Source organism: Electrona antarctica (genome assembly GCF_951216825.1).
Source record: "Electrona antarctica genome assembly, chromosome: 23".
Taxonomy (NCBI): domain Eukaryota; kingdom Metazoa; phylum Chordata; class Actinopteri; order Myctophiformes; family Myctophidae; genus Electrona; species Electrona antarctica.
Genome location: NC_136804.1, coordinates 30,108,087 through 30,124,699, shown reverse-complemented (window position 1 = coordinate 30,124,699; position 16,613 = coordinate 30,108,087). Strand labels below are relative to the sequence as shown.

At 43.9% G+C, this 16,613-nt stretch overlaps 1 protein-coding gene across 1 annotated transcript; it reads left to right on the top strand.

The window, feature by feature from the left end:
* The first annotated feature begins 924 nt into the window (after nt 1–924).
* On the top strand, nt 925–12,417 carry LOC306916534 (angiopoietin-related protein 5-like). The gene is made up of 8 exons (XM_079494424.1): nt 925–1,162; nt 3,325–3,468; nt 3,940–4,020; nt 4,686–4,716; nt 4,960–5,051; nt 9,166–9,283; nt 10,669–10,854; nt 12,006–12,417. The coding sequence occupies exons 3-8, from the start codon at nt 3,952–3,954 to the stop codon at nt 12,302–12,304; spliced, it is 795 nt and encodes a 264-aa protein (XP_079350550.1). The 5' UTR covers nt 925–1,162; nt 3,325–3,468; nt 3,940–3,951; the 3' UTR covers nt 12,305–12,417.
* Nucleotides 12,418–16,613: the final 4,196 nt, after the last annotated feature.

Here is a 16,613-nt window from a genome sequence, read left to right as displayed (position 1 = left end):
AACGAATGCTTGCAATAGATTTAGAATCATGAAAACCCCCTAGTTTGACACGTCACATGCTACTTATAGCATGACATGACATCCTATCCTACTATAAATGCGCCACGTCTCTGTGTGTGTGTGCGTGTACGGTTGTAATGCACGTAACTCGAGAACCGTTTCACCCACCGACTTCACATTCGACACACACGTTCCACACCCCCACAGGGAGTGGTTGGTTCTCCAGAACCACCACAAAAGGCTCTGGTCAGGCTCTGCCAGTGGGCCTAATGAGGACACCTCCTTTCACCTGGGCCAGGCTCTGCCAGTGGGCCTAATGAGGCCAACTCCTTTCACCTGTGCAATTTCCAGCCTCTGCCTCAGCCAATTGAGGCTCAACCAATCAGGCTCTGCCAGTGGGCCCAATTGATTGCCAAGTACACTTTTCAGTTTGCAGTCTTCACACACACACACACATACACAAATCTCCATGTGGGACACCGGCTGACAGTTCCCAAGTTGCATCGTTCCCAAGTAGGCCGGTGGCCGACTGCGACGGGCACGTACAGGTCTAGTCTAACTATAAAAGCGCCACGTCTCTTTCTGCATTTGTGTGTGTGTGTACGGTTGTAATGCACGTAACTCGAGAACCGTTTTCCCTACCGACTTCATATTCGACACACGCGTTCCACAACCCTGCAGGGAGTGCAGTGCCCGGCCTCGAGTTGCTCGGACCAACGGTTCTCCAGAACCACCACAAAAGGCTCGATCTGGTCAGGCTATGCCAGTGGGCCTAATCAGCCTAAATCCCCCTCACCTGTGCAATTTCCAGCCTCTGCCTCAGGCAACCCCACACCTGACAATTGATTAGCCTACTTAACCAGTCCACTTTTCACAGTCCACTTCTCCACTTTTCACAGTCAGTCAGTTTTCCCTCTTCAGACACAGGCAGACCGGCTGCTTCTAGCCAATGGGACGCAAAGCGGCCTCTGGGGAAGGGGAGAGGCAAATATCCCTGGCAGCCACACAGGCTGCATACAGCTTTGTTGCTTCAGTTGCTTTGTCATTTGTTTTCGTTTGTTTCGTTAGGTCAGATATTTGTATTTTGGTTTCCTTTTTGCTAGTTAAGAGTATGAGTTATTAATATGTTCTGTGATCTGGAAACTATGGTCCCCACCCTGAGGTATTGTACACTGCAATGCATTTTATCTTGAATAAATCCTACATCCATAGGATTTTAACCATGTGTGGGCCTGACTGAATTGGGAACTGCAGGAGGGAGTCCATTTCAATGTTGCGACTCAAGGTTGCTCTAGACTGGAACAGCCATAACAAATAGCATGAAGCACAAAGTCACAAGTGAGACATGTGACAGGTGACAGAATGTATGCTAGAAAATCGTATATCCTATAGAACAAACATGCGTGACTAAAAATACAAATATGAGGTAAATGTGTAAATATATAATTCTCTTTATATCAAAATAAATAGCCTCTCCTAGTTTTCAAATGAAGTTAAGCCATTTAGTCCTGACATCTATTTCTATGTCAGTCGTTCTCAAACATTTTCATGTCAAGGACCCCCAAAAATATATGTATTTGGCCGCCGACCCCCAACTGAAAATATGTTGTTCCAGGGACTCCTCGGAAGCAAAGATTCGGAAGCAAACATTCGCTCTGAAAGAATATATATTCAAAGATTTGAGACACATTTTCACGATTTTTAAAAAATAGCAGACCTACAAGCTCGTAGTGCGGAAAATCTGCTATTTTTCAATAGCTAAAGTATAACAAAATGCTTAAAACACCAACAGGGGTTCCCGCCCAGAATGGGTTAAAACATAACATTCCTGACTGTAATATCCACCATTCAACACTGACTGTAGCTCGACTGCTCCTGTTGATTTGTCAGCGTGTGACTAGCCTCGGAAACCCAGACGTTTTATTTCCTGGAAGAAAGAAAAGTGTGTGACAGCCTTGGAATGCATGCTGATGTTTACTCTCTGGGGGCTGTAGGGAATTAGGCGAGAAAGTGGCCAGTGAAAACATACAGCCCTGCCGCACATCAACTGTGTTTGTTCTGGTGGTGAAGCAACAAACACCAAAGGATTATTCAGAACTTCAGAACAGTAGCCCTAAAACACAATGCGGTCTCCAAGAATAATATAGCATTTAGTTACCATGGGTTAAAGTGAATGAATGAATGAATGTCTTTATTAATAATAATAATAATATCTGGGACTTATATAGCGCTTTTCTTAATTTCCAGAGACGCTTTACATGTGTTGGGGCCGGGGGGGGAACATAAGAAAAGGACAACTTTATTAGAAAACAAGTCAAATAAAACGTATGTTTTGGGGAGAGCATTCCAGAGGTTATAGGGGCGGCCACAGAGAAGGCCCTGTCGCCCCAGGTTTTGAGCCTGATCTTCTTGGGGATCACAAGGAGGTCGGCGTCGACTCAAGGTCCATAGAAAAACACATGTATACAACATGTATACAATTAAAAACAGGCCAAATGTACATGTTAGATCAGACAGGCATTTGTGACAGTTATAAATAAAGGCTTTTAAGCCATAATGTCTCCTAAGGCTAGAGGAGTATAGTGCAACTCTTCACAGGGTTACGTATACCGACAATGATGCTATTCACAGACTCATCCAAGCGACACATGAATCTATGCATTAAGGTCCCGAGAACAGCTTGAAAAGTATTGACTCTTGCAGCCACAAGCATTTCCCTCGCACTGACTACACCATCTAGGCGTTTTGAGTTCATACGTCCCAACATGAACGAATTTCTATCTTTTCTTATACATTCAAATATTGATGTAAGATATGGCATTTCTAAGAAACTGTGATAAACTGTGTCATTGTGCCGTAACAGTAAAACATGTCTGGCCTTCTTTGGCCCTTGGTCGTGGAACGACAGTTCAGACTAAAATTGGCTTTGAAAGTTTAAGTTTCAAAAGGATCATCTTTCTTAAATGTACAGTCCAACACCTGCACATGTTTGGATATGTACTAGCCTATGTTCATGCCTATATATTTATTATGTCGGTTCAGATCGTGTATATTGTGTATTTTGCCCTGCTACTAAAAAGTAGGACTTGGGTGATGTGTTGTATTTATTCATAGGTACTGTAAGATGTATTCTGGATGTTGTATTTGCTGGTCCAAAATGTAACATTGACGATGTGGTATTGAAGTGTAATTTTATTTCTGCCTCTTGGCCAGTTCCCACTTGTAAAAGAGACGCAGTCTCAATGTGTTTTTACTGGTTAAATAAAGGTTAAATAAACCTTGCTTTGTGGAAGTATAATTTAGAATTCCTCTCTTCATGCTCAGGGGAAGTGCGTACTGTGACTAGTGTCTGTGAAGGTGGAGTGGGTGTGGTGAATGACTGAGTCAGTAAATGAACAGTAACACAGAAGTGGACTTTAAGCAGGGTGACTTTCTCAGCAGCAGAACACAAGGTTCCAACTGCCACAGGTAACTATGTGACTGAATTATAATACCGGTACCTTCCATGGATTGTTGATACTGCAGTATAGCTACATGTCTGTCATTATACCATGTTGTGAGCTTGGTTTTGGTTAAACAGTAGCCTATTTAACCACATGTATAGGTAATTACTTTGTTGCTGTATAGGCTATACCGTTTACCTTTTGATTTTAACTTTGGTCAATTCAAAGAAATACATAAAATATTGAGTTAAAAACTTGGGTATTGATTAGACTTGTGAAATGGGACCGCCTGCATAATGAGTACTTTGTACTATTGGTACTTTAAGTACATTTTGATTATAATACTTTTGTACTTTTACACAAGTATTCTTTTTAATTCCAGACTTTTACTTGTAACAGAGTACTTCTACATTGCATGCCGTATTGATACTTTTACTTAAAATGTAGTACTTTTTCCACCATGGATACTGACTTTACTATTTGTTTCTGTTTGCAGGCCCACAAAAACATGAAGAGACTGATTACTTATTGCGGGCTGGTGTTGACTTTTCTCTTGAGCCTCTCAGATCAGACTCAGGTAAAGATGTGCATTCACCACTATAGTGTTGGTTCTGACAGCATTTTGATTTCGTGTTAGTCGTAGACATTTTGAATACACTTCATGTATTCTATACACTACATTACTTTTCGTCATATTTTAGTCATCTGAAATGTTTTTCCTTTAGTCTATAATCATTGGATTTTAGTCGACTAAATCTACAGTTGATTTTGTTGACAATAATGCATTTTGGTGGGCCTTGATGCATATGCTGAAAATAGCCAATCTACAAGTTCTATCTATCTCTATCTCTTGATTGAATAAAATTGGTATCCCAAGAACCTTAAAATGTTTTCTGTTTTAGGAGAAACAGGGAAAACTCTATTACGGAACAAACAGTCACTGTAGCAATAATTTCATTGAATTCATTCTGTTACTGAACAAACACTCTATATGGCAATTATTTTATTGTGGGACTATATAGAGCTAAATGATTGAAGGAAAATATACTACATTAATAATGTCTACCGTGTTTTACCTTTGTATTCTACCAGACAGTATGTATACTGCACATACGTCATCATTGGCATTGATACAAATGTACACACACAGTTAGGTGGACATTATGTAATGTGCAATTGGGTTTACAGGCTTAAGTTAAAGGTTGCAATTATCATAATTTTGATCTTTTGCTGTATTGTTAGACCCATCGGAAACCTGCTGTTGCGGCTCAAGGTATATAACCCGTTACTTATACCATCTTTATTCACAAATAGTTTGAAAGATCTTTATACTAGCAGTATTGTGCTCACTCACTCTGTGTGTGTGTGTGTGTGTGTGTGTGTGTGTGTGTGTGTGTGTGTGTGTGTGTGTGTGTGTGTGTGTGTGTGTGTGTGTGTGTGTGTGTGTGTGTGTGTGTGTGTGTGTGTGTGTGTGTGTGTGTGTGTGTGTGTGTGTGTGTGTGTGTGTGCGTCTCAGGAACAGACTGCTCACAGATCAAGACTCTCAAACCAAACGCGTCCAGTGGCGTTTACGTCGTTCAGCCCCCTGGAGTGCATGCACCCTTCAAGGTATCAAACTATAGCATTTCATTCATAATAAACTCTTTTCTCTCGTTGGGAATAATGAGATAGCTGTGTTTGTACTTGTAGCACCAACAAAAACTCCACATTCCGCTTTCCACATATGGTCATCATGGGGTAACCCACAGTGCGTAATAGACGTCATCATGGGGTCACCCACAGTAACCCACAGTGCGTAATAGACTGCATTAGTGGACAAAGATGGATTTCCACCTCTTTTACCTGTGTAATTATAGTAACCTAATGAAAGTACAGTTGGGTCGTTTACGTCAGTTCCGTGACCACGAAGAGCAACGGTCCGTTTCTCAATGGATGTGTCATCTAGGAGGGTTATTAAACAAATTGAGCCCCCATGTACCTCGCACAAATGCGGGGAAAATTAATGAGAGCCCCAAATCCATATGGCCACCATCAAAAACCTGTTAAGGCACAATTATCTAAAATTCATTCTGCTTTCAGTAGCATGTGACGTGTCAAACTAGGGGGTTTTCATGATTCTGAATCCATTCCAAGCATTAGTTTAGCACAAAAAACACTCCTTGGGCTAAAAACAGCCATAGCCGTCATCACAAATGTGATGAGGTCAGCACATTTGAGCACATTTGGGCAAGTGGCTATGGCCGTTTTTAGCCCAAGGAGTGTTTTTTGTGGAAGAAAAATACTTGGAATGGATTCAGAATCATGAAAACCCCCTAGTTTGACAGTTTTGATGGTGGCCATATGGATTTGGGCTCTCATGAATTTTCCCCGCATGTTTGCGATTTACATGGGGGCTCAATTTGTTTAATAACCCTCCTAGATAACACATCCATTGAGAAACGGACCTTTTCTCTCCGCGGTCACGGAACTGACGTAAACGACCCAACTAGTATGCTTGTAATCAGGGGTCTCATCGCCATGCTGGCTTGTGGTGGACATTTTTGTCAAATTATGTTTTTGCCAGGAACATAGAAAATGACCGGACAATAATATTACCAGACCATAAACAGGTCTTTAACTCTGAGAGCGTTACGGGTTGGTTACATTTGTACACTCTCAGAGTTATAGGAGAATTCCATGCTAGAAGGCTTTCTTACCTTTATTTGTAGTTGTTACGTCCCCACCAAAGAGGTCCAGGTGTTATTTTGTGCAAAAGTGCATTATTGGCTATTTCCCCCTAATATAAGCCCTCAATGGGGGTTGGGTTTTTGTGCTAATTCGCTTATTTCCATCGAAATAAGTAGTAAAGTGTGCCGCTTGGGATACTATTTACATGGAGAGGATATATACAAAAATAACACCTGGACCTCTTTGGTGGGGACGTAACAACTACAAATAAAGGTAAGAAAGCCTTCTAGCATGGAATTCTCCTTTAAGGGGGTCCTTGCAAGTAAAACATTTGAGAACCACTAGTAGCCTACTAGTTGGACCCCGTATTGTGCCATAGTGTCGTAGTAAATCCGTGTCATACATTATTCTGAAGAAAACCTGAACTTGACATTCAGTAACTGGGTCTTATGAACAGTGTGTGAAACAGAAAATCAAAACATATTGACCCCTGCTTGTAATGTAATTGTCCCCACGTCCCATAGAGCAGGGGTTCTCAACGTTTTTGGCCGGGGACCCCCGGAAATGCTTTGGCAATGTCTCGGGACCCCCGCCCCGCCCCCTCCCGACCCCCAATATAAATTGACTGCTACAATAACCTTAAACCATTTTGGGCGGGAACCCCTTTTGGTGTTTTAAGCATTGTTATAATTTATTCTATTGAAAAATAGCAGATCTACAAGCTCATAGCGCGCCACCGAGTGGCGCGCTACAAGCTTGTAGGTCTGCTATTTTTGAAAAATCGTGAAAATAAAATTAAAAAAAATATATATATATATATATTTCTTTTTGAAAATAATTTGGGGACCCCCTAAAATATTTTGGCGACCCCCCGAGGGGTCGCGACTCACGGGTTGAGAACCCCTGCCATAGAGGGCAGAGCTACATACTTTATTTAAGAACAACCTATACTGTACCACCATGCCAATCAGCATCAATATAACATGGAGAATACTCAATGTTAATATTATTGCATCATATTTTGAGATAAACCCTTGACGTATAGAGAGCATAGCAGTGGGCATGATTTTCTGGACCCACTGAAAAATCTGCCATTCATTTTTCCCATAGAGATTTTCAAAAATGTTTATATCAATTATTTTAAGCCTAGAATCCATCATGTTAGCCATGACGCAACTGAAGCCAGTTTTACGCGATCGCTACATTTACACGGAAATCGTGTACATAAACATTCAGATTTCAAATATAAAGTCCTCGCCACATGTACCACGGGTGTTAGAAATGTGATGGTACAGCGATTAGCATTGCTGCATCCCGCGTTGTTTAATAAGAAGCATTTTTATCTTAGCACCCCGACTACCTTTCTCAAACAGGGTTCGTTTGGGAAATTCACAGTTGTACACCGGGAGCGCAAACGCCTGTATTGGCAGTGCGGTCAGCGTGCCTATATCGAACACACCCAGTACCACACTCCTCCCGACCGATAGGGGCGCGTAGTTGAAAGCCAATGGCAAAAATCAGCTCGGATAAAAATGCAATGCAATTAAACAACGCGGGATGCAAATCATGCAGCAATGCTAATCGCTGTACCAACACCCGTGGCACATGTGGCGAGTACTTTATAATTGAAAAATGAATGTTTATGTACACGTTTACAATGTAAATGTAGCGATCGCGTAAAACAGGCGGAAGTTAAGCCATGATGCTCGTGATAGTACGAGCGTCATGTAAACCATGGTACAACCAGCAGCAACTGATCGGCTGACCTCAGGCCTCTGCTTGGGGTTAGGGTTATAAACAAGTTTTGAAAGGGATGGGGTACTGGTCTACTGCATCTATAGACTACTGTACTGCATCTATAGACTACTGTACTGTATCTATAGACTTTACTTATCTAGTATCGACCACTGACTGCACTGTATCTACAGCTAAAAGTGTGACGTGAGGGGTGAATTGAGGACGACATGAATTAGTCTTGAGGAGTCAGGACTTGAGGATAAAAGAACTTGAGGATAAAAAGTGAGGACAGAAAAGTGAAGACGTAAATTAATCCATTGTATGCCTATGTTTTGACATGTGCGTGCGTGCGTGCATGCACGTGAGCCTGTGTTCGTATGTGCGCACACATACTATGTGTGTGTGCGTGCATGTGTGCATATACTGTATATGCTTTCATATAGGGCAGCATGAGTGCAGTTCATTGGCTGCTATCGTCTTGTAAATGCATGTGTCCAGCTGAGTAATGTCCGACCACGCACGCGCACGCACGCGCACGCACGCACGCACGCACGCACGCACGCACGCACACACACACACACACACAGAGAGAGCACTAAAAGCAGCATTAGCTAATGGACTGCTGGCGTCACTGGTCTACTCCTGTAATATTACTATGATCAGAGAGAGAGAGAGAGAGAGAGCGAGATGAAGCAGAGTAGAGCAGACGGGTAAGTGAGGGAAGGAGAAAGAAAGAGGGCGAGTAAGTAGAGAGAGGGAAGCTGGAAGAATGATCACAAAAACGATGGAAAGGCCGAGGAGCAGTGGTGGAAAAAGCAGTCATTCATTGCAATATACAGTACATTGCCGTATAAGTAAGCTCACAATGCGTCGCATTGCATTACATATTATGTTGCTCTTGTGCTATTTTTTGCAAATTCTTTTAAAAATGTTTGAATGTGGTGTTTTAAAAAACAAGGTAAACTCCCCTTGCATACAGGTGTACGTGAGAGGTTTATAAAATGGTAAAACTCCCCAATGCATATGTAGCAGTGGCTCAGAGCCTCGAGCATGTTGGCCTCAAAAGTCTAATATCTCCCCGAGTCCATAGGGATGCTCCTTTGGTCTAGTCACGGTTAAGATGTTGGACTTTGCAGGAGACCCGAGTTCAAATCATGGGTGTTACACATACATACATACACACTGTGAGATGTTTATGGTATAGTCTCTTCTCTCTTGAGACAGACGGTTGACTCGCGTCAGAAAGAGGGTGCGGTTTCTCCTTTATTTGACGATAGGTTCTCAGATGGATAAACTGGTTTCCTCCCCATACATACAGGTGTACTGTGAGATGCTGACAGACGGGGGCTGGACGGTGTTCCAGAGGCGTACCGGGGCAAAGGTTTCCTTCAACCAGAAATGGAAAGCTTATAAACATGGCTTCGGAAACCTGAGAAGTACGTTTTGTAACAAACTGCTCTTTTTTTTTTTACCTGAGCTGAAAACATGCACATGTACACACTATATTTCTTTACTCTATTTTTGCTCTTTCTTGCACTCTTTATTCTATCCCTTTGTTGTCTCCACCAGGCCGAAGGCATGGGGAGAGAGTATGTTTTGCACTCCGTCCGTGTGTGTGTGTGTGTGTGTGTGTGTGTGTGTGTGTGTGTGTGTGTGTGTGTGCGTCCGTCCTTCCTTCCTTCCGTCCGTCTGTTACCAGCTAATCTCCGGCACCGTTGGCCCCATCCATGCCAAACTTTGCACACACACTCTCTGGATGCCAACGACGAACCTCTGCCCCAAATATTCCTCAACGGCCTGTTATAGCGCCACCATGAGGCCGATTTAGGCAAAACACATTTCTGTAGATTACTCGTACACATTTTATCCATACATCACACAATTCGGTATACACTATCTCCATAGTCATGTGATCAACACGGATCTGCACCATTTCCCATCTTCCTTCCTGATTGGCTAAGATTCGCTTCCAAAGCTCACATGATTGGTCCGTTTCGAACAAAATGCCACAAATCACAAACACTGTGCAATTTCCGTGAAATTATACACTCACATTTCCACTAGGCTGAGGACGACATGACACAATTTATTTTCCAAACCAGCCTCATGGTGGCGCTATAACAGGGCAATTCCTGTTTTTACCTATAACTGCATCGATCTGTGTACAACTTTGTATGCGCACTCCCTAGAGGCCATGGAAAAACATTTTCCCTGCATCCATCCACATCTGCCGGTTATAGCGCCACCATGAGGCCGATTTCTGCAAAACAAATTGCTTATATTAGTCGCACAGATATCATCCAAATCTCATGCAAATCGGTATACATGATCTCTGTAGTCATGTGATCAAGACGAGTCTGTTTGATTTCTCAGATTCAACACTGATTGGCTAAGATTGCCTTCCAAAGTCTTCAGGAGTGGCCCGTTTTGTACAAAATGCTGCACATGTCCTGCTCATCCAGAATTCTATCCTCAGAGATGCTATGAGTGATCTGGCTCTGCATTTCCTCAACAAAATGAAGAAAATTGTTGCAAAAAACAAACAAACATGTTTATATCACTCCTAAACATTTTGCCAAACATCACACACACTGGTGGAGACTTGTGCCCAGAAGGGCACCTTTTCTAGTTGAGGGACTGTTTCTGCCTTTGTTTGCTGTGCTTGTTGTGTTTTGTTGTTTTTGAATGTTACGCTATCTACGCTTCTGCATTGTCTGAAGGAAGCCAAACAAAAATAAGTTTTACTCTTATGTACCTGTACGCAAGATGTAACAGGAAAGTACAACCTTGAACCACTGGTTTCCTGTGCCATCTTTCCCAGAGGACCACTGGCTGGGCCTGAGAAAGGTCTTCTCCCTGACCAAGAACAAGAGCAGACACTGGGTCATGAGAGTGGACCTATGGGACCACGAGGGCGGCCAGGCCTTCGCAGAGTACAGCGACTTCAGACTGGGCAAGGAGAACGAGGCCTTCAAGCTGCACGTTGGACCGTACAGCGGAAATGCAGGTATAGCAAAATGGCTTCCCTCACATTCCAGACAGTGGCCTTGTGGTTAGAGTGTCCACCCTGACCCTGGGAGGTCGGGGGTTCGATCCCCGGCCGGGTCATACCAAAGACTGTAAAAATGGGACCCAATGCCTCCCTGCTTGGCACTCAGCATCAATGGGTTGGATTCAAGGGGCAAGTGAGGCTTTCCAACGTTGAAGCACTGGGCCCTAGTGGTAAGAGGAGGGACTGCAGGCGGACCCGTGGAAGTAAGATTGGGAAACCCCGTGCAGCTGGGCTTTAACATTGAGCGCGTTTGCACTTCCGCATTTTGGGCACCAAATTTTGGTGCCCAAATCGAAAAAAAGGCGGAAGTAGAAGGCTCTTCCGGGTGCTTCAAAACGCCACTGAGCAACTTCCACTGACATGAATAGCGGAGGGGGCGGAGCTTCGCGCCAGATCAGTCTCTATCCTTCTTTATACTCTATGGTTGGATTGGGGGGTCAAATCAACTAATCAAATGATTCCCGAGTGCGGCACAGCTGCGGCTCACCGTCACCGCTCCAAGAGATGGGTCAAATGCGGAGAACAAATTTCACTGCGGTAACGTGTGTGACAAATCGTACGACTTTGACTTCCTACCGTTTGTGTAAACACAAACATTGAAGACCAAAGTGAAAACGCAAATTGCGATAGGCCAGAATGAAATTTTTTGATGGTTTGATTGTCTGAGCACAGAATGTGATGTATATGTATGATGATAAGAGCTAGCACCCCTCACTTCAAACAGGTGTGATTTTTGCCACAATGGAAGAGCACGAAGACAACCTCCAACCACTGCAGATGGGCTTTATATTGCATGATGAACGTACCAGATTGGTTCAAATGAAAATTTATTCATTAAAATAAGGCTTGGATTGAAGCTTTAAAGACCTCACAATCCCCAAACCCTATCCTGTACACACAAATTATTGTGGTTTATGTTCTATTATTATTTTTTGTGACCAACTTTTTTTTATTGTTTTTTCTTTTTTTCTTTTTCTTTTAAAGAAACCCCTCAACAGACCCCCGGGTTTGCACAGACATTACAAGGAAATGAAAAAGAACATGACATATTTTATATTTTATCTTTATGTTTGTTTTTTGGTTCTCTCTGTTCCTTCACTTCAAAGGCGACGCCATCCGGGGCGCTTACGCTGGAATCGACCAGAACGGCTTCGGATTCAGCGCGGTCGACCGCGACAACGACGGCTGCGACCCGTGCATCTTCGGCGACATCGCCGAGAACGACTGCAGCGAGAAGGAGGGCGGCGGCTGGTGGTTCAGCCGCTGCGGTTCCGCCGCGCTCAACGGTGACTGGCACCCGGCCGGGGACCACGTAGGCTGGGCGTCGGGCCTCCACTGGCTCACCTGGAAGCAGCCGGCTCCGTACTCTGCCCGCGCCACACGCATGATGGTCAAGTCTGTCTGAGGATAGACGCATGCAGCGGCGGGGTGAAATCAGCCCTCAACTGCTTCTGACAGAAATATAGGGTGCGAGGCTTCCTGTCTTTCTGACAGAATTACCAGTCTAGCAACTGCCTTTCTGACTGGGATGGGGAGGGAAGCCTCGCCCTGTAGGGCCGAGGCTTCCCTCCCCATCCCCTCCCCATATTTCTGTCAGAAGCCGTTGAGGGCTGATTTGACCCTTGTGCCTGAGGCAGTAGAAATACTGCACTTAAGTACAATTTTGAGGTATTTGTACTTTAGTTGAGTATTTCCTATATCCAGTACTGTTACTCCACTACATTTATTTGAAAACTTTAGTTACTATAGTTACTTTGTAGATTTGTATTATTATTACAAAACATATACATTAACCACTTCAGCCCTATATAGATTTCGGCCATTTGAAAATATTGCTGTAACGGTACTGCAACCATGTACAACTTTGTCAGATTTCAAATGGAAGGCGTCGTATTGTGTTTTGGATGCATTAAAGGTATATTCAGTGATTTCACTTATTTTTTGTTTTGTTGTGATTATCCTCCCTACTATAGTGTGCGCTGACCATATAAGGAGTTCCTCCCTGTCCCAAATTAACCCCTGTGGTCAAAGAACCTTAGGTTTTGTTTTTGGCTAGGTGGCCCAGCCTTCATCCAATCAGGATAGAGAGGGGCCTTCCGACAATCATGATGTGCTTGCAGTTGGCCTGTCGCGTGCCCCCCCCCCCCACACTGTAGAGTGTGCGCATGTGCACATTACCGGGGCGGACCGGAGGATTTTCCAAATCACCCAAATCACTGAATGCTCCTTTAAGAAAATAAGCTCTGTAGTACACAAGATCTTCAATGAATCTCTACACCCCTGATCCACACTACCTATACTCTTTCAATTAATCATTATGATCTTAGTTTTTATTATCGTCTTTTGTCCAGCAACCTCCCATTTCTTTATCCTTTATTGGGTTTTTTTGAGTGGTGTAAACCACTCCTACAACTGGCTTTGTTAGTCTGTCTGTCTGTGCTCAAAAAATGAGCACGGTTGCTATGGTCACCCAGTTCACACGGGTGTGATTTCATTACGTCAGACATTACGTCAGACCACAGCTGATCAGTCTATATAAGACCTTACACCACTCAGTTCACACGGGTGTGATTTTTATTAATACAAAGCATAATCCTAATAACTCCCTCCCCTGTGGTCCCTACAAGAATTCACCAACACTATCAATAATTAGGAAACAACTTCATGAACTGTAGAATGGCACGTGCGTGCGTTTGGTGGACTTATGTCCCTCTATAGTTTGTTGTTTATTATTACAAGCAATGTAATTTACAAACCACTGAATCCATGTTGTGGGGTGTGTGTGTGTGTGTGTGTGTGTGTGTGTGTGTGTGTGTGTGTGTGTGTGTGTGTGTGTGTGTGTGTGTGTGTGTGTGTGTGTGTGTGTGTGTGTGTGTGTGTGTGTGTGTGTGTGTGTGTGTGTGTGTGTGTGTGTGTGTGTGTGCCTATTCATTAAAAAGCCTTGGGAAACATATTTGTCTGAGCACATATGAATAATAATTAATATAAATACTGTTAATCCTTCTATTAATTCACTAAATATAGCCTACATGTGTGTGTGTGTGTGTGTGTGTGTGCCACTCTGTCCCCGGTGTAACTCAGAAAGCGTCTGACCAACCCCTCTCAAACTTCATGCCGTGTGTGTCTCATTTGTCCCGTCGAATGGCAACTGCATGGGGACCGACCAACGGTTTCTGATAAGCAAATAGCCATTGATATCTGTATGCACACGTGTGTGTGTGTGTGTGTGTGTAATAGAGATAAGTATATGCACAGACAGACAGACAGACAGACAGGATATACACCTCGCTGAAGCCTATAAAATCAGATGCACTGCTGCTTTAGACGTTGCCCAACAAGAAACAAGTTCCAACAGCAGCGAATCATGTAAAAACACACAGTTTGAGTTATGTCATTTTAAGCTTGTTTTTTTAAGGAACTAGACCTGTACGTGCCTGTCGGCCACCGGCCTACTTGAGAACGATGCAACTTGGGAACCTAATAATACCCATTGTCAACTTGTCATAGCACCCGTTTTAACTGTCGTCTGTCAGTGGCGTATCCAGGAATTACGTTTTGGCCAGGCAAGATATGTTAATTGTCGTCTCCCCGCGCACAATCGTAGGTTTTCAAAGAGATATACCTGCCAGACGAGTGGGATACAAAGGCTGCAAGGCATGCATTTACATTCCAATGGGTGATCGAGGGTCGCGCTCTACCGCAACGGCCAATCAGCTGTCTATTTTAATAGTTCTCATGTCTTGTTTTTGTCCTCTTTTTTTCTCATTGTATGGATTTTGGCCAGGCCAGAAATGGATTTGGACAGGCGGCCGCCTGCCCTCGCCTTATTGTAGATACGCCTCTGCTGTCTGTGTCCCTTTTGTGCCCATACTGTATATGGAGATCTCTGTATCTGTCTGTCTGTCTGTCTGCCTCTGTCTGTCTGCCTGTGCCTGAAAAGTGCAAACTGACTGTGAAAAGTGTACTGGTTAAGTAATCAATTTGCAGGTGTGGGGTTGCCAAGGAATGTCGGAATGCCTCTCTGTTCCCCTGGCACACACAAACAGATAGGCCGGGCGGCCTTGTGACTTTGTAGTGACGCACACGCACACACACACACACATTCTTAGCCGAAATAGCGGTTCGGAATAGCGGTGTGTTTAACCGTCGGAGTGGCGGGGTCTTTACAAAAGTGGAGAAACCCTGCCATTACGATCAATGGAAGCTAATGGTCGGAATGGCGATGCGTCGGAATGCCGATCTGTTCCCGGAATGGCCGATGGAGCTTTGCACTGTATGGACTGGTACTGTATGGACTGGTACTCAGGGCCGGATCTACCATATGGGCACTTTGGGCACGTGCCCAGGGGCCCTTGGGCACCAGGGGCCCCTAAAAAAAAAAAAGTTTAGATTTCTTTTTTTTTCTTTTTTTGTTTTTTAGCTCCACAGAAAATTTCTCTGCTAATCCGAATGAAATAAATAGTGTCTAAAAAGATTAGTGTTTTATTGTTGGTGAGAAGGGCAGCTAAAAAGTGCAATTGTGTGTAAAGCAGCAACAATGCGCTTGTGTGTAATGCAGCAACTCTGGGGGGGTAGGCGACCGGAAATAGGCCAATATAACGGCATAAAACTGCCCCAAAACGGCTCCAAAACAGCAAAAATGTTGCGCGCGCGAAGGGGGGGGGCCCTTCGAGCTTCAGTGCCCAGGGGCCCTCAGAGGTGTTAATCCGGCCCTGCTGGTACTGTATGGACTGGTGTAGCTATATACTCCCTGTCCCTGTCCCATGCATGCATCAACTTGTAGTAGGTCTTGTGGAATAGTGTCTTATATTCACCGTTATATTCAGCTCTATTCTTCCTTAATTGTTTTGCTGTTGTGTTAACCCTCCATCGGCTTCATGATCTAACAATCTGATCGAGTACAATGAATTCATTAAGACACCATGGCTACATGTACTCCTGGTATTTATTGTTATTATTGAGTGCTGCTGGCTGGGTCCTGTGACACAGGCAGCTGATAACTCTCTCTCTCTCTGTGTCCCCCTCCCTCCTTCCCTGTGGACCATGCAAGAATTCACCCAAGCTATTTATAACTAGGAAACAACGTCAGAGACGCTGGTGTGTGCGTGTGCGTGCATGCACTGTGCAAAAGTGGATTACTAAACAGGACTATCTGCCCCACCAAGGCCCATGCAGGCCCAGAGACTAGTCTCTGCATGAAGTTATATTCCCGGTACAGTTGTTGTCGCAGAGGGTTGATTGGTTTTAGTCATTCATTCAAAAAAAGTCTGAGAAACTGAAGGAAGACACTTTAAACATTCAAAAACAATCACGATGATGCCTTTGAAGTTTGTACTACTGAGTTTATCTGTAGCAGTGGTTCCCAAAGTCAAGTGGTGTCCGGGGACCCCTATAGGGTCCTTGAGGGAGTTCCAGGGGGTCCCCAGCCAAATGATAGTTAGGAACCAAGTGGACCCTTATGGGTCTGTAACTCAGAGAGTGTACAAATGGAACCAAATGGACGGGTCCATTTGGTTCCATTTGTACACTCTCAGAGTTAAATTAACTTTGATTTTACCATATACATTGGGGGTCCCAGAGATAGAAATGCCATTAAATAGGGGACGGACCGTAGCCTAATTCAGGTCAAACTGGGGGGCCCTTGAAATGAAAATGGTTGAGAATTACTGCTAGAGCCTCTCTTATGGGGGTCCCTGGCATATCTTTTCAAATGG